The sequence below is a fragment of the Neurospora hispaniola genome (assembly GCF_033458365.1).
Source record: "Neurospora hispaniola strain FGSC 10403 chromosome Unknown B0T23scaffold_4, whole genome shotgun sequence".
Classification (NCBI taxonomy): domain Eukaryota; kingdom Fungi; phylum Ascomycota; class Sordariomycetes; order Sordariales; family Sordariaceae; genus Neurospora; species Neurospora hispaniola.
In genome coordinates, this window is record NW_026944409.1 from 3,657,308 (window position 1) to 3,673,665 (window position 16,358).

The following is a 16,358-nucleotide window of genomic DNA, read 5'->3' on the forward strand; positions in this document are numbered from 1 at the left end:
CTGGACTAGGCTGCACGCTAGCTGGTCCAATCGTCTAATTACATGGCCCTGGTCCCTTCCCTAGGTCGTCTGAGATGGTCCGGGCGGAAGTGAACGGTCCAGAATCATAAAAAGGGTCGTTCGTTCGTGACAGGTTTTGCTTTCTGGAAGGACACCGTGGTAATGGACTCGCCATGAACTTGGTGGATATGAATGTCCTAAACAAGTACGTTACTTTGAAGAGGAAACCACACTACCTACTTCAACGGACCTGTAGCTCTGGCGTGAGAGGCAGGTCCATTCTTAGACTACGAGGTAGATTGGCATGTAACTAATTGAAGGTACTGTAGTTTTGTAAAGACATGACTGACGCGAAAAGAAACAACTTGAAGAAGACGGGACGGCAAGACGGGAGACGACAGGCGAATCCTGCAAGCACAACAACCCGCACCTGCCTGGGTTGTCAAAGTTGACAGCACTGACGGCATTCACACTGACATCGATTCACAGACATGGAAGAAATGGTTCAAGGGCACTCTCAGCTGCAACTTGCAGCACCTCGATGGATCCCCCCGATGGGAAATGCAAAGACCAAGCAAGGGGTACTGGTGCTGTCACGCTGTGAAATTACCGCTGAGGCGCTGGAATTGCCAATCACTGCTCGAGCTGCCAATTGTTAGTCCCGCTTATTCTGTAGCCGCCCGTCTGCCAACCAATCATCAAGTTGAGAGACCGACATCACGGTTGCCGCTTGTCACTGTCTCGTGCATATGACAATTTGGGGAGAGTTATGCCGTGGACAAGCTCTATGGGTTTGATCCTGATGGGATTCTTCAGCTTTAGAAGCTGATTATAGCTCTACAGTGTCTGTTGGTGACACATGTGAGCACAACCCTAACCCTGCCCCTGACCTACTGGCCATCAGGGTACTTTATAAACCATCAAGGTTCTCCCCAAACTCCATCACTCATCATCATCACTATCCCCAAAAATGGCCTTAAACACTTCATCACCCGGCCTCTTCCCTTCCAACGCTTCATTCCTTGACGTATCAAGTACCACTTCAGCAGGCTTCTGTGCCTCTCCTCCTCTCTCCAAATCAGCCATGGCTGTACTCCCTCCTCCGCCGCCAGTACTCCCAAACTCCAACCCCAACAATTCCCTCTCCACAGTACCGGGTCCTCCTCCACCCTGATACCCGTACGACTGAAACTGCGACCAGACGTCATCCTTCTTCTTCTCACTAGTGGCATCGTAATTATCCGGCTGAACATGTGCCGGCGGCTTAACTCCAAACCGTTTACACAACAGTCTCGTAGGATAGAAGTCCGTAACCGACCTGGTCATGGTGCCAAACATGCCCAATCTCGCCGCTTCCTCTGCCGGATCTTCAGGTTTTGGCGGTGGCCTTGACACCACCTCCTTCGTGTCTCCTGTAGTTGATGCCGAGGACTTCGTAGAAGACGACGTAGTAAACCGACTAGCCATGAACCCCGTCATCGGCTTAAAGATCCTCGCGCAATTGAAAAACTCATGAAACTCCCTCAGCCACTCCTCATCCGTCAACTTCGCCGGTTTCGGTGGTAATTGCGGTCTGAACCCCGCCTGGACCTCCAAGTAGCCTCTGTACCGTGCACGCTTCTCCTCGTCTTCCGCATAGGGCGCGCCACCCCCGATGCCGCGCGAGATGGCGGCAATGGCGGTTTCCTTATCGAGTTTGGGAACGCGATCGAGAAGCTCTTGCTGCTTTTCGGCTTCGCTGCGGGCGTAGGCGGCCGGCACTTCGCCGAGAGCTTGCGGCAGGTCGGACCGGCCCGTGACGGCGGCGAGACGGTCGCGAGAGGCCGGGGAGATGAAGTCAAAGACGGATTTTCCGGGTAACTGCTTTTCGCCAAGGAGAGCGGCGCGGGCTTTGGGGTCGAGGGTCGAGGCTTTGGCTACGTCGGCTGTTGAGACGTAGTTTGCAGGAGACCCGCCGGCGGATTCCGGTTTGGGCGTCCTGGAAGATACCCACCCTGGAGGGATCTGGGGAGGCGGGTATTTTCCTTCGGAATTGATTTCGGTTGTGAGCGCGTCGGATTCCTTGCCGAAAACAAAGCCGTCCAGTGGTAGGCGGCCGTCGTGGCATTTGCGGACCCCTAACCCTACTTTGCCTAATATCGACGATGCTGCTTTCTTGGTGATAAACTTTGGTTTTGCTTGTAGCGTCGGGTTGGCCGCTATCGTAGCCTTCTTTTTCTTCTTGTCCCCGCCTATTACTCGGTTGTAGGATATTTTGGGACCGACTTCGTATGGGTCTTCGTCGTCTGAGCCGGTATCGTTCAGGATACCTATCCCTATGCCTCCTCGAATTTTGCTCGTTTCCTTCTTTCGGCCCCCGCCTATTGTAAGTTTGGGTCGTCCTAGTGCGCCGTAGTCGTCCTCGTCTTCGTCGTCCGTGTCACCGTGACTGCCTTTCTTTGACCCCGATCGACCAATTGGCGTCAGCCCGCTCTCTCCCGCGTATCCCAAGCCCTTGCGATCCGTCTTCTTCACAAATGCAATCATGGGTACGTTTTCCGGCGCAAAGAGAAAAGTCTCCCCTTGGGCGGTCACATCGTTTTGCAGCTCGAGCCGCGCTTTCCTCCGCACCTTGGGGCCAATGCCTTGACCTTCCCTCCAGCCCATCTTTTTGAGTAGTTTCACACCCATGGTTTCACCCTGGGGACGAAAGAGGCCCATGAGGCCGCTCGCTCGTGTGGCATCGTTCGCGGTCGAGCCTAGCCCGGCGAAGGCGGCGTTGGTCTGGATCTTCTTGGCTTCTTCAGCATCGGCAAGATCCTCCTCGTCCATAAAGTCCTCCGGTCGTTGTTGGACAGCTTTCGGGGTATCTTTGTGGCGGTTCGTGCGTGACGAGACAAATGTCGAGGGTGTCCATCCTTCTTTGGAGCCGACGGTATTAAAGTAGCTAGTGGAGAGGTTGCTGTTAGCAAAACAGAGAGCGGTCGTTTGAAGAGGAGCTATACATACCCTGCACTGAATCCTCCTGTGAATGCGCCGTGTAGTCTTTTCCTCCCTCGCTCGTCCCTCACCTCCTGCTTCCATATGGGTACGTAGGATCCATCGTCGCGAACTTCGGGGTCGCGCGGCGGAAGAGGTGTCCCGAAGAAAACGTACGGTGATTGCTGAGCAGTAAGGTCGGCCTCGAAAGTTGCGCGTGACCTCTTGTAGGACATGGAGAGGACGTGTGGTCGAAGTGGTGGTGGAATCGTTTGTTGACAAATTACCGTAATGGAATCCGAGGCTGAAGCTCAGCAAAGGCACATGCACGCTACTTGGATTGGTGTGGTGGTTCCAGTCGTGAGCTACAGAACGCGACGGTCGCTAAATTTACTGGGTAGGGTGGTGCTGTTCAGCCTTGCCCTGCTCCGGGTGCTGCTTGGCCAGCTGCCGGCAGGGGCAGGCATGTCATCGGTCAAAAGGGAAGGCGGTACCAGATCTAGAACGGAGCGGGGTCATTCTGCCGCTGGGCGATGCGGGGACGGCGCTCGACGACAGGGGCTGTCCCTGAGAAGGTGCCCTGAAACTTTGGTGATTTTACAAGACCGGCCGGGCGTTGAGGCCAGAGAGTTGAAAGACTCGAGACTGGACATTTGGTCACTACAAGTGGAAGTTGAAACTCAATTGACGGTGGAAGCATCAGAATGAATTAGTGTAGAAAGAATCAATAGTATCAGACCGTGGAACCGGGCTCTCCCGACCGGCTGGATCCGGGCGCCCGTTCGCTGGCGCCGAGCCAAGCTTCAGATGGCAGAAAATGGACTTCCAACTGAAGTGCCTGCAGCATCTCGGCCCGCGGAATGCAGCCCGGTTGTTTGCTCGGCATCATGAAACAATGAAGCCGACGAAATTTCATTTTCTGAACAAAGCAAACACGGATGAAGGAGACACACATTGGAGCTTCACCAAGCTGTTGAGGACGACTAGTATAGACGGTTGGAAACCCCGCATGAGGTGAGAACCGTAACCCAACAACAACCTGGAGGAGATCATATTCCTGTCCTGGAAACATCGCTTTGATCCGCGGCATGATATCATTTCAGCTGGCAATCAATATCCGATGCGCATTGTTGGTCGATCCGTGATATCTCGGTGCTTTTCTTTTTTACGCATTTTGTTGAATATCCTCGAAATTCCTGTGTGGCGTTTCAGATCTTTCGGCGTGGATACCGCGAGATTCCAAGGGAGTGAATAAATGCTCTCAAATGTCTCCCGCACAAGGAGAAACGGCTGTCTCATGCTGTACAACAACCGACTTCTTCTGGTGATTGGAGTGTTGGGAACATCCAGAAACAAGAGTCAGAAGAAGAAGAAAGTTGCATAGTACATCATCACCATTCCGTCCCTTGTCAACTCAGCTCGATTCCGTTTTCTTGAAAATAGTCTGGTGATAAGCTTTGGTGCCTTGCACTCCAAAAGGGAACGCTCACCGCACCAATGCTGCCATTGGATGAAGCTTCCCCGCAAGTCGCAGGCCTGCCACACGGCCGCCGTTCCAGAGAGCGCGACGCGATATCCAATGTCGCAGTATCAAGGCTGCGGTGTGGCACAGAGAGCTTCCTTTTTTTTTTTTTTTTTCAAAATGTGTCAGTCAAGAAAGAAGATCACAAATCTAAAAATTCCCGTCCGAGCTGAAACCGCTCCAAAAGGATGTCCCGGAGACAAGCATTGACTATCTCCTGAATTGTTTGTTGGCACCAGTCTGAAGCCGCCCATCTCTAAACCCCAGCTTCTGGCCAGTCAGATCGGATCCAGGAGTTGCATCCTTCTCGAAGGTCGCCGGGCCTTTTCCGCGTGCTGTAGACGTGGCATTGGGGAGTCGGGGACCGGCCTTGGTCGAGAACGAATCACGGCGGAGGGCAGGCCGTCAAGATCCCCACCACGCCAACAGCGGATCCCGATCCGGGCTGTAGTGTAAGAGACCACGAGGAGGCATTTCACCGGCCATCCACCGAGATTTTCTGTCCAGGGTACCATATGCTGATTGATGTAGAGGGGTCGATTAGTCACCGTTGAACATGTCACAGTTCGAGTCGAGGGAGTGGCTATCGGAATGGCTTCAGGGGCTTTCGAGGGGGGAAACATGTTGTGGTGGAAGGGTGGATGTGGGCGCCGGCCAAGAAGGACGATCATGGACGACAACTGTAGTGTACCCATATGTGGGTTCAGAACCCTTCCTTCCTTGTCCTTTGTTTCTCATCGTGACTGCAATTCACAAATGAGATGCCGGATTGCCTTGGGGATGCTGGGTCCCTCCGTGGTCCCCAACAAATGAATATTTGGAGAAGACCGTTCGAGGCAACAGTTAGGAGGAGAAAGAGAACTATACTGTAGCCGTTGGTGATGACCTCGTCTGTTCGTTTACATCTTCAATGTCCCGGAGTGAGTTGCCAGAGGCTGAATGTTTAGCGTTCGGTATAGCGCCATCGGTGGTGGTTAAGCGCGCTCCCATCTTCAACGTAACCTCATGTTTCACCCCAGGAACTGGAAAATGACTTGACAAATAAACCATACCCGCCGGCATGGTTCCGAGGGTGTCTGAATCATGCTGAATGGCTTGACCCCAGATCTGTGTTGTTTTGATATCGGCCTGATCTCTTTCCCAAAGGCGGTCGACCTGGCGGTGACACTTGAAGGCGGACAGAAACGTTCTCATGTGTTAACAGAGGGGAGGCAGGAGTACCTTGAGCAGTAACACTAAAGACATACGGTAGGCCCACTCCAAGTCCCTTGTCCGGGGCGCCCCGTTCGCCCCGTCTGTCTCACTACAAAACCCAACCACCAATTCTTGTCAACCTCGCAGCGGGCCCATCTCCAGAGGCTTCCCCTTCACTAGTGTAGAGTGCGCTAGGTAGGTGTGCTCGCATGCTGTCTCCACTGACATTGCTTCCGCGATCCCGATTCCAGGTCCCGTCGGCCACGGACAACACAGGCAATAAGCCACATGACAATTACCAAGTCTTACTGGGCATTTTTACAGACCACTTCCACTTCAAGTTCTCTTACATCCCCCCGTCACCAAGAAAGAAAGAAAGAGTTGCTGGTGTGTGTCGGGAAGGCCGTCTCGAGGTTTAGGTTCCTCCGTTTGACACATCGGGCTGCCAAGGTTGAAGCAATTCTGATCCAATCGAAGCACGGGCCGAGGCTACGTACCTCTAGAGGTAGAGAGACCCAAGCTCCCGTCCCGTCTTCCTTGTTCACAAGTTCCCTTCTCCGCCAGAACTGCGGACTGCACTTCCACTGCTCTGCTCCTCCCAAGAATCTGCACCACTTTTTGCTGAATGCTTCATCTCAACTTGCAACACTGCCCTGCACCACAACACCCCCCCGAATCCTGGATCGTCGGCAGCGGGCGGGCAGTCCAGCACAGCAGCATTTCGCTCCCGCTGGTCCCTCCTTGCATTTTCACACCTCACCTACCTACCTCTACATACATTCCCTCTCCACTGCTTCTCTCTCGCAACCGAATTTGCGTGGATCGCTCGAGACCACTTTTCCCCATTCCGCCCATTTCGCTTTGTACCTGAGCCCTGGCCGTGGTCCTGAATTAGGCTCCCGGGCCCCGACTGTAATCTTGCGACTTGCACCACGAGGTCAGTCCGGACAATACCCACCCTCGTAATCGACCAAACGCCGTATCCAGATCCCTATTTAGTGGACTAGTCATCTCTACTCGTCTATACTCGACTTCATTGGCTTCGCCCATTGAGATTCCACCTAACACCAACAAACACCCCCGACCCCCGTCCTCCCCCGGCTGCGACTAGGGATTAGCACTCCGACCGCCCTACCGCCAACCCGGCTCCATCACCCTGGGAAATCCCCTTTGCTACAGACGGACCAGAAGAGTACCTCAGTACCACCACCACACGCGTTTTCTCCACCCCCCCAATGGCGACGACACTCTCCTCTGGCGCCGCCGCCGAACTCCCCATCCGATCACAGTCTGTTCGGACTCGGCGTCCCCCTACCACATCACGACCCGAGCCACCACTGCCGCGGTCCGAATCAACCAACAGAGCTGAAGCCTCGCGTCCCCACCGCCGGAGCAGTCAGCGATCTGCTTCAGGAGCCACCACAGCAGCTACCACCACCACCACCACCACCACCTCCACGGCCACATCGTCGAGACACCACCCCCATCCTGCACAGCAACAGCAGCAGTATCACCATCAGCAGCAGCCCGACATGTCCGCTGCCGCTGCTGCCGCCGCCGCTCCTCACGGCCACGCCGGCGCCGGGGACGACCATCGCAATGGCGCCGACGCCGGCGTCTCGACACACCGCAGTGCCACTGGCACTACCAAGCAGCGATACCGTACCGTGATCCCCGCGCCATCCGGTAACTATGCCTTCATCAAGACAATTGGTCAAGGTAGCATGGGTAAGGTCAAGTTGGCGAAAAAGGAGGGCACCAACGAATTGGCAAGTCAACCCATCAAATGCGACATCTCGTTTGTTCCGTTTCTGTGGCTAACTCTTTACCTTTGTTTCCGCGTGTTCAGGTCGCCTGCAAGATCATCGAAAGAGTATCGCCCGACGATGGCCGACAGTCGAGGGAAGAGCGTGAAAAGGCCGATGCCGCTAGGGAAGACCGTAACGCCCGTGAGGCGGCTATCGTCAGCCTTCTGAACCATCAGTACATTTGCGGGCTCCGCGATAACTTGCGAACAAGGTGGCATTGGTACATGCTTTTTGAATACGTTAATGGCGGCCAAATGCTGGACTACATCATTTCCCACGGTAAGCTCAAGGAGAAGCAGGCTCGCAAGTTCGCCCGCCAAATAGCCAGCGCCGTCGACTATTGCCACCGCAACAGCATTGTCCATCGCGACTTGAAGATCGAGAATATCCTGATCAGCAAGACTGGCGACATCAAGATTATCGATTTCGGTCTCAGCAACCTTTTCTCCCCAGAGGAGGATAGGAAACTCAAGACATACTGCGGCAGTCTGTACTTTGCCGCGCCTGAGCTCCTGCAGGCAAGGCCGTATACCGGACCCGAGGTTGACGTATGGAGCTTTGGTGTCGTTCTGTTTGTGTTGGTGTGCGGCAAGGTTCCGTTTGACGACCAGTACATGCCCGCTCTCCATCAGAAAATCAAGAAGGGCGCGGTTGACTATCCTAACTGGCTTTCTTCGGGTATGTTTCAACACTCAGTTTCTGGCTCCGCTCAAAGTTATGCTAACTTGGCTGTCTGCAGAATGCAAGCACCTGATCTCGCGCATGTTGGTAACTGACCCCAAGCAGCGAGCCACCATGCAGGAGGTCATGAACCACCCTTGGATGCTCAAGGGTTACAACGGACCCCCCGATAACTACCTCCCGCGCCGCGAGCCCCTGACGCTTCCCCTCGACCCCGAAGTTATTTCGCAGATGACTGGTTTCAAGTTTGGGCCTCCAGAGTATATCACAGCAGAGTTGACCAAGCGCATCAAGTCGCCCAAGTACCAGGCCGCTGTGCGCCGCCTCGAGAAGGAGAGAGAACGACCGGAACCAATCGCGAAGGATGCCGAGAAGAAGCGTGGCTTTGGTTTCGATTTCTACAAGAGAAGGAACTCGGTGACGAGCAAGGACACGCTGACTGCCGCCAGTTCAGAGGGTCTTTCCCTTGGCGATGATCCTCTTAACGCGTTCGATCCTCTTATTTCCATCTACTACCTAGTCCGCGAAAAGCTCGAGCGCGAACGCAACCACGTCTACATTGACTTGCAACAACCATCCAAGGCACAGCAGCCTCCACCTTCGTCATCACAGACAGTGATGCCAGTACCTCCTTCTCCCGTTATCCGACCAAAGGAGAAGCATTCCCTCGCCGATATCGTGCCGCCACAGCCTGTCCACAATGCTGAGCCACGGAGCCGACAAAGGACAAGGTCGCACAGTGAGGATCAGCCTAGGGAGCCCATCCAGGGTGGCCTACTGTCGCCCGATATGGTCCCCGCTAAGAAAGAGAGCACGGCCGCCGGTATCCTCCGCAGACTTAGCACCCGTGACAGGCGAAAGGAGCCTCCAGCGACAGCTAGCTCAACGGACGGCAAGCCGCCCATTCGAGGTTCCATGTCCATGCGCGCCAAGTCGCTCGGCCACGCTCGTAGGGAGTCTATCCAGATGCGACGAGCCAAGCGCGAGGCTGAGGCTGCTGCTCAGCAGGCTCAATCACAAACCACAGAGCCACAAAGAAGCTACCAGAGCCACCACCACTCTGTCCGCGAAGAGACGGATGCTGAGCTGGTGGATAGCGACATAAGAGGCGAGACCTCGGGTGGTTCCAACGAGAGGCTAGAGCCCGAAGATCCCGATCTGGTCAAGCCTGTGTTCCTCAAGGGTATCTTCAGCGTATCCACAACCTCGACCAAACCTCTCTCAGAAATACGAGCGGATATTAAGCGAGTGTTGCGGGTGCTTGGCGTGGGGTTCAATGAGATCAAGGGTGGCTTCAGCTGTCGCCACACACCCAGCATCAACCACGCTGAACGCCAACCGACGGTGATGACCGAAGGCGGCAACGAGATCGAATTCGAGATCTTGATCGTCAAGGTTCCGATTGTCAGTCTCCACGGTGTCCAGTTCAAGAGGCTCGCCGGAAACACATGGCAGTACAAGGCCTTGGCGGAGCAGATCGTCAGGGAGCTGCGACTATGATGGGCTGGCTGATGGATTGAAATTTGTTGGATTATACTGTAAGACTGCTGGCATGGAATGACGACAGCATGGGAAGCGAGCGATTGGTTTGCAGTATCCCTGAGGGTGAGCAAAATGTACTTTTGATGATTTGACAGTCTGGGTGTTCTACGTTGGTTGGGGGAGTTACCTAGCTACCTGAACCTTACCCCTTGACTGTCTCGCTCAGCCTTGAAACGCGGAGTCCTAGGTCTGAGACCGGACTTCTACTCTCTCTTGCAAAACAACAAAACAAGAAAGAACAGGGACAGGTGTCACAAAGGGGGGAAAAGGAAACAGGAATCATATTTGCGGGTTGTTCTTATTTCATGTACTTTGCGCGCGCAGCACTCTCGCTTACACTCTCACTCTCACACATTCTAGACTGGTGATTGGTCTGGTTGGTCGGTCGTTTTTTTCCTCACGGTTGGGCTTGTCACTACTTACATACTGATGTCTGATTTTTATACGCGTCCCTTTTTTTTCCCCGCGTGGCATGGCAGCAGCAGAAGCAGCAAAGAAGATGTGGCTTGATTTTTTTGTTTTGTTTTTGTTTAGTCCTCTGGCTTTTTAGGAAGGAAAGAGAGACGGGAGGGGGAGCGGCTTTACCGGCTTACGCTCACTCTTATATTAACACTTAATACTTCTTTTTTAATCCCTATCAACACTACTGCGCTGATGTACACTTGGGTTTTCTTTCTATGTACATGTAACTTCGATAAGGTAAAGCAAAGGATTTTTTGGGTAGTAAGTGTGAAAAAAGGAAAAAGTCTCATATGAGGAACCAACCTGGTCGGTGATGTGATCAAGTGAGGGAGGGCATTGTGAGGTGATATGATTTCGGACACTCATTTTTTTATGGACAATGTTTGTGGTTATCCCCAATTTGAATCCCCATCCGCATCCTAATACCGCCCAACCAGCCCAACGAGCCGCTTCAACCAATGTCCAGATATTGGGAAAGACGCCACAGATCCAGACCAAAGTGACAAACATCCTCTCCAGCCTCGAACATGTTTGAGTAAGGTACTAGTCAACCCCTGCCAACGCTCACCACACCTCAGCTTTCCAGGTTTCCTCCCTGGCCAAACTCACTGGTTCACCGGTTCACCAGCTCATCGGGTACCAGATACAATAGACACCGTGTATCTGAATCCTACTCCATTACCTCCATTTCTTCTTCTCTCAGGTACTCAGATTTACTCGTCTCGCCCTCTTCTCCCTTTTTCCACTTTTCTTTTACCACAGTCATGAATCTTTCTTTGTGATCTTGGATATTACTGAGACCAGTCCGTGTTCTTTCCTCTTCACTCATATCCCCACTTTCCTCGCCGAGGTAATTAAAGTAATCCAGAATTCAAGGCACTGCATCAACATCTTGTCCTGTCACGTCAGCCTACCATACCTCTCATCCATATTTACATCCTTTATGATTTTGGTCCCTCAAGAACGCATGCTATTTATCTTACGTCTGACACCCGGACCTTGTCTTTCTCTCTTCTTTCTATCATAAAACCATTTTGTATTTGGCTATGCATTCCCAACGCCTAGACCGTTGTGCAACAAACCACTACGTAAAGTATATCAAGAAAATTCATCACCAACGACCCGTCTCGGTCTACAAGGTGGCGGTCAGGGATGTCGACGTGCACGTACTCTTCGACACTGTATCAAACTTGTTGTTTGTACACTTGATTGTTTGATCATTCGTTCTATGGCCCTTTGAGTTCCTTTGTGGCAACAAGGTAATGTATGTCACTACATATTTACCTCTACCTACCTCGGCATCACAATGATGATCTTGGCCGGGTAGGTAGGTAGGTAGGTAGGCACTTAACTCACAGCACCCCCCAGTCTTTATGAACAATTCAGGTATTGTGCAGCTGGTCTGATCTTGCAAGATCTGTTCCTTGAGTGAATGCTTCCTATTTCGGAGTGTCAATGACTTTCTCCTCCACTTCACAGATCAGCGGCAGGTTGGTCACGCTCCGAACACGCGCAATCACGTACCAACAGGGCGGCCTTCTCTTTCTTTTGTTTCCTAAGAAGACAGAGGTCATGGCTTAGGCATGCGCTACAGCTCTCACTTGCTGGGACATCGAGACGAAGGCGCTTCGAGCCTTCAACAGGCAGGTAGTTATGATCTTAAGCCCCGGTTAGTAGGCTGTTGTTCTGAAGCTGAATGAACAACCAGATTACCAACGAGATGAGCAGCTCGGGCGTTTTCTTGATCATCGAGTCTCCGTGACAACCTCCGTCATCGAGTGACATGAACGATGAACGAGCTGGATATTTCCGAAAGACGAGTGTTCACCAACATCATTACCTGCTTTCCGCCTTCTTTGATCATGGAGTCTTCAACGCAAGATTCCAGCCGCCCATCCTCGAGAACCACCGGTCCGTTGGTGATATTCTATTATCGGTTTGGCCACCGCGAGAAAACCGACGATGTTGGAGGTTTCCTCGTTGACCTGTTGGAGATTTCTTCATTGATCTCTGCGCGTAACGCAGCGAACATCCTCGACAGCCTGATGTCTCTCGAGTACAAAATGAGCAGGCCTCTCTCACCAGACAGTTTGATCGTGAGAGAAGCAGATACATCCAAATACGAAACTCCTGAATACCTACTACCTAGCTGGTCTATTCTCTACAAGCTCTCTCGAAACCTTTGATCCAAGCAAGTAAGCAGTTTCACTCCTCAACAGCTGAGGAGAGCCCTCACCTCACCTTGTAGAATCAACACATCAAGTTCACCCACTCATCCTTCATGTTTTACAGACTCATTCCCTTCAACAACCCATAAGAAAAAATCACAAACCCCCGGCAAGCCAACAGCATCCACTACACCATGTGCAGATACATCCTTTACCCCGGCAGTTACTGGCACCAGTGGGATCCTCACGACATACAACACTATAAGGCCGGGACCCAGTGCTTGCACTATAAGGAATACAAGGTGGCCCAGGAGGTCACTTACGACAAGAGATACGAACGCTGCACCTGCGACAAGCAGGTGCCAGTGATACCAGCGGGGAATGGTGGTGCGCCAACCGTGCACGTTCCGTGTGTGAAGTGCATAGAGAAGGAGTATTGGACTAAGAACCATGGTACGACCCAGGTCCCGTATCACGGTAAATTACCTGTACCTACCTCTACCTAGAGGTGGGTACCTCTAGGTTGAGCCAGCCAGCCAGCCAGCTAGTCCTTCATGGCTGGCTACCTCATTCTAGATGGCCTGATTATTGGGTATTGATTGGACTTGATGGCTTCTGAGGTTGGAAAGTGAGGAAGGATAGATATGGTGAGGCTTTTGCGAGGTTTTTCACTTGGTACCTACTTTGGCTTTTGTTTTCCTTCTTTGGGAGGGAATGGAGGTGGAAGTGGAAGTGAAGTAACTGAGACGCTGGACGGTAGCTTCATCCGCAGCTGGGATATGATATGATATGGACATGGACATGGACACGGGCAGGGGGTAGTATAGGAAGAAGAAGAGTAACTCGGAGATTGGGTTTGGATAGGTATCTTTCAATCACTCAGTTAGGGGCAAACTAAGCCTAATGGCTAACAAGTTGGTCGTATCGGGTCGAGAAGAGGGAGTGTCTGATGTCGGTTATGTTGCTTGGGTTTCATGCCCACAAGGGAGATGAGGGGAAACCTGGGAATAAAATCTTACTTATTGGTGAGAGTAAACGACAATTCACTCATTTTTTGCTCTGTCAATGTATGACTAATTCCGCTGGGCGATTGCTGTGAAATTCTACCTAGTGACCTTCACGATTGCTCACTCGGCTACCTTATCGTAGGCCGTCTCGGTCATTTTGGAAGTGGATGTCAATGTGAGGCGTGCTATGTTGCCTTTGTCTCCCAGCACTTCGAGGTGTGGTCAAGGTGTCTTCGCTGCTCATCCTTAGCTCCCTCGGGTAGTGTGTACTTGCAGTCCCCTTCTGTGAGAATGAATGGTATATCTTCATAATCAAAAATAATGTAGAAGTATAACTCATACGACAGTATAAGACGTGAACAAATCATGACAGCAGACATTATGAGGGAAGAAGGAACGCGCAACATGTCTTTCGGTTTCCAAGCCAACAGAAACCCCAATCCAGAACCTGACAAAATCATCTACGTACATGTGTAACCCAGTGGAAAACATCGTTGATATCCCCAATGTCAAACAATGGTAATAACCTTGTGGTCGTCTGCTGCAGCGATGAGACCTGACTTGAATTTTTCCATCTTCCTCCGGGATCCGGTATCAAGGTGATATTTGACAAGGCCCAGTCTCTCATACATCCCGGGTTTATCGCTTGACAAACCTAATCCCAGGAAGTTAAAACCTGCCTCTGAACGTCGAGGGGAAATCAGACATCCAATCAAGAGCAAATATACAACAGCGCCGTCCTTGATCTTGGATGGGGAGGGCTCATTGTCTTGTGGAGGTATGACCGAGGGTTGGCGCTTTCGACGAACAGATCTCTCCAAGTTGCCATGTTCGTTTGTGGCTTGAAATTCTTCTAGCCAGGTGTCATGAACTAAAATTTTTCTTCCAAGATATTTGGTCAAGACTGTGTACCTGTGGGTGATAGGTTGACTCGGGTCGTCGACTAAAGTCGCTCTGAAAAGATAACCGCGGAGTTTGATCCAGCCATCTTTCACCCGACCCAGTGGATCTTTGCCATCGGCAATGGAGCAAGTATCTTCGACCACAATGTGAGAGACCCATCTATCACGTACGTCTAAGTCCCCAGGCTCAAACATCGTTCCAACCGGCGAGGATATGGACGCCCAAGAGAAAGTAGGCGCTATGTAAAGCTCGGGAGCATATCTTGCGTCAAAAACCCCCCATAAGAGCCCCAAAGACAGTCGGTCTTCCCAAATGCCTGCGATATATGGAGACTGTATGACTTGCTGAAAGACTTGCGCGAGACCAGAAATTGCGGGTAGCTTGTCACGGGCATCGGTAAGCTCGCGGGCAGTATAGTCATTAACAATACGGTGCCAATGCTTATGTGCCAGCTGGGCAGATTCTAATCTGTACGTGGGCGAGTCCATCGGGTCTTTAGCCAGTAACGTGCAACTCAAGTCGGAACGACATTGGCACGCCGATTTATTTTGGCAAACCCAGCGAAGCTCGTAAGCGTGATATTTGAGCAATCTTGTCGAGAGAAACTGTTCCTGCAACGTCCACCCGCGACGTTTCCAGGGCAGCACAGGAACCCGATGTTCATCGGCATGCCCAAAACCTTCGTGTATCCGTCGGGCGCCTAAAATGGTCGAGCAAGCTTCCTGATTGATCCATTCCTCTTGGTATGGCTCCTTGTACCAAAAATTTGTTTCCCGGTAATTGCGGGATAAAAACCCCTGAGTAACGTCGGAGGCAGTAGCAGCAGCAATAGTTAGATAGGCATCACGGTATACCGAGGCCATCTTTGACGATTCCACTTCCCAATCGCTTGGAGAATTTTGGATAATGCACAAAGCGTCTACCCATAGGTACTGTTGGCCTAGCGCTCGGGTGACGGCGATGGCATCTTGTAACGTCTGCGGCAGACTGGAGACCATAAGACCCAACTTCATGACCTCCAGGTTCTCAGACTTCAGCGTCAAACTCTGCCGTCCACCCCAGCAGTAGCTAAGGGCTATGTAGGTCGTGTTGTGCCCCACAGGAAGCGACTCCGTCTCGACCAGTTTCACTTGCTGAGCGCCTTCATCCTGTATGTCTAACAGCCGAGTGGGTAGTCCTTGACCTGCTATCTTGCATTCCGGGTGGTTGGCGTCGCAGTCTCGTAGACAGGAACGAATAAACTCGTAGGCTTCAGATGTCCGAGGCGAGCCGCTCAGAACGGCGTCAAGGGGATTGGCGTCTTGAGCAATACCGTGCCAAGCTGGCGGATGCCCTAAACGCTTTGGTCTTAGCACTTTTCTCTCGAAGGAAGAACCTACACCTACCAGTTGGTGTGTACAGCTCAAGCTGAACACGGAAATCCCAGGACGTCAAATAATAGCGCCCTTTACGCCTGCTGAGCTTGAAATGACAGTGCAAGCCTTCCATCCAGTCGAAGTGCTTCAGAGCGTTGTGCAGAAAGATGCAATAACGGCACCCTAAGCTGGCTGAGAAGCCAATTCCGTCACAGCTGGCCTCCTTACCATGGGGGAGCCATAAGTTCTTGCACCTCAGGCAGTACTTCGTCAGAGTAAATATGCCTGGTGCAGCGGCATCCTTGAGGCGTTCCCGTAACATCTGTATATCGTAACGTAAATGATACATTTTGCAAGTCTAATAGGGACAATCGAAGACAAAAAGATAGAGATGAAGGGTCTGGGGATGGAGAAGACATCGTAAGGATGACTGACCGACTCTCAACTACTCAAGATGCTCTCTCCACCTACTGTGCTTCAGGCTTCAGCTGACTCTCCACCTCAACATGCCTCGCGCCCAATCAAGGAATCCGATGCCATTGTAGCCTCTGATGTCAAAGCTAGGTCGCTGCTGACTGGTGATAAAAGTCGTGGCGCTGCAAGTGCTGCCAAGTCATCGAACTCGGTTACAGTCGTATTCGACGAAGGATGAGATACAAGCTAACAGGATTTGGGCCAAAGGTTTTGTTGAGTTGTATCGCTACGAGAAAATGCCCGAGAAGGAGGGAGAAAAAAAGAAAAAAAGAAAAAAAAGAAAA

General features: G+C 52.0%; 4 protein-coding genes across 4 annotated transcripts; 2 read left to right on the forward strand and 2 right to left on the reverse strand.

The window, feature by feature from the left end:
• Positions 1 to 609: 609 nt before the first annotated feature.
• On the reverse strand, positions 610 to 3,636 carry B0T23DRAFT_358943 (uncharacterized protein). The gene is made up of 2 exons (XM_062836214.1): positions 2,989 to 3,636; positions 610 to 2,926 (listed from the first exon to the last, which is right to left on the reverse strand). The coding sequence occupies exons 1-2, from the start codon at positions 3,192 to 3,194 to the stop codon at positions 943 to 945; spliced, it is 2,190 nt and encodes a 729-aa protein (XP_062693364.1). The 5' UTR covers positions 3,195 to 3,636; the 3' UTR covers positions 610 to 942.
• Positions 3,637 to 5,733: 2,097 nt separating this feature from the next.
• On the forward strand, positions 5,734 to 6,775 carry B0T23DRAFT_152548 (uncharacterized protein). The gene has a single exon (XM_062832563.1). The coding sequence runs from the start codon at positions 5,963 to 5,965 to the stop codon at positions 6,638 to 6,640; it is 678 nt and encodes a 225-aa protein (XP_062693365.1). The 5' UTR covers positions 5,734 to 5,962; the 3' UTR covers positions 6,641 to 6,775.
• B0T23DRAFT_152549 (kinase-like domain-containing protein) lies at positions 6,776 to 10,022 on the forward strand. The gene is made up of 3 exons (XM_062832564.1): positions 6,776 to 7,443; positions 7,524 to 8,160; positions 8,222 to 10,022. The coding sequence occupies exons 1-3, from the start codon at positions 6,910 to 6,912 to the stop codon at positions 9,661 to 9,663; spliced, it is 2,613 nt and encodes an 870-aa protein (XP_062693366.1). The 5' UTR covers positions 6,776 to 6,909; the 3' UTR covers positions 9,664 to 10,022.
• Positions 10,023 to 13,392: 3,370 nt separating this feature from the next.
• Positions 13,393 to 16,323, reverse strand: B0T23DRAFT_338861 (heterokaryon incompatibility protein-domain-containing protein). Its single transcript, XM_062835852.1, has 2 exons — positions 15,631 to 16,323; positions 13,393 to 15,578 (listed from the first exon to the last, which is right to left on the reverse strand). Exons 1-2 carry the CDS (start codon positions 15,947 to 15,949, stop codon positions 13,852 to 13,854), a joined length of 2,046 nt encoding a protein of 681 aa, XP_062693367.1. The 5' UTR covers positions 15,950 to 16,323; the 3' UTR covers positions 13,393 to 13,851.
• Between the last annotated feature and the right edge of the window lie 35 nt (positions 16,324 to 16,358).

Bases quoted from the DNA above. Each gene is read 5' to 3' on its own strand.
- B0T23DRAFT_358943 (XM_062836214.1), bottom strand. From the start codon at position 3,194: ATGTCCTACAAGAGGTCACGCGCAACTTTCGAGGCCGACCTTACTGCT. The intron at 2,927-2,988 runs GTATGTATAGCT...CCTCTCCACTAG, and splicing joins ACAGGAGGATTCAGTGCAGG to CTACTTTAATACCGTCGGCT.
- B0T23DRAFT_152548 (XM_062832563.1), top strand. From the start codon at position 5,963: ATGACAATTACCAAGTCTTACTGGGCATTTTTACAGACCACTTCCACT.
- B0T23DRAFT_152549 (XM_062832564.1), top strand. From the start codon at position 6,910: ATGGCGACGACACTCTCCTCTGGCGCCGCCGCCGAACTCCCCATCCGA. The intron at 7,444-7,523 runs GCAAGTCAACCC...CCGCGTGTTCAG, and splicing joins AGGAGGGCACCAACGAATTG to GTCGCCTGCAAGATCATCGA. The intron at 8,161-8,221 runs GTATGTTTCAAC...GGCTGTCTGCAG, and splicing joins TCCTAACTGGCTTTCTTCGG to AATGCAAGCACCTGATCTCG.
- B0T23DRAFT_338861 (XM_062835852.1), bottom strand. From the start codon at position 15,949: ATGTATCATTTACGTTACGATATACAGATGTTACGGGAACGCCTCAAG. The intron at 15,579-15,630 runs GTAGGTGTAGGT...CAAAGCGTTTAG, and splicing joins TGAGCTGTACACACCAACTG to GGCATCCGCCAGCTTGGCAC.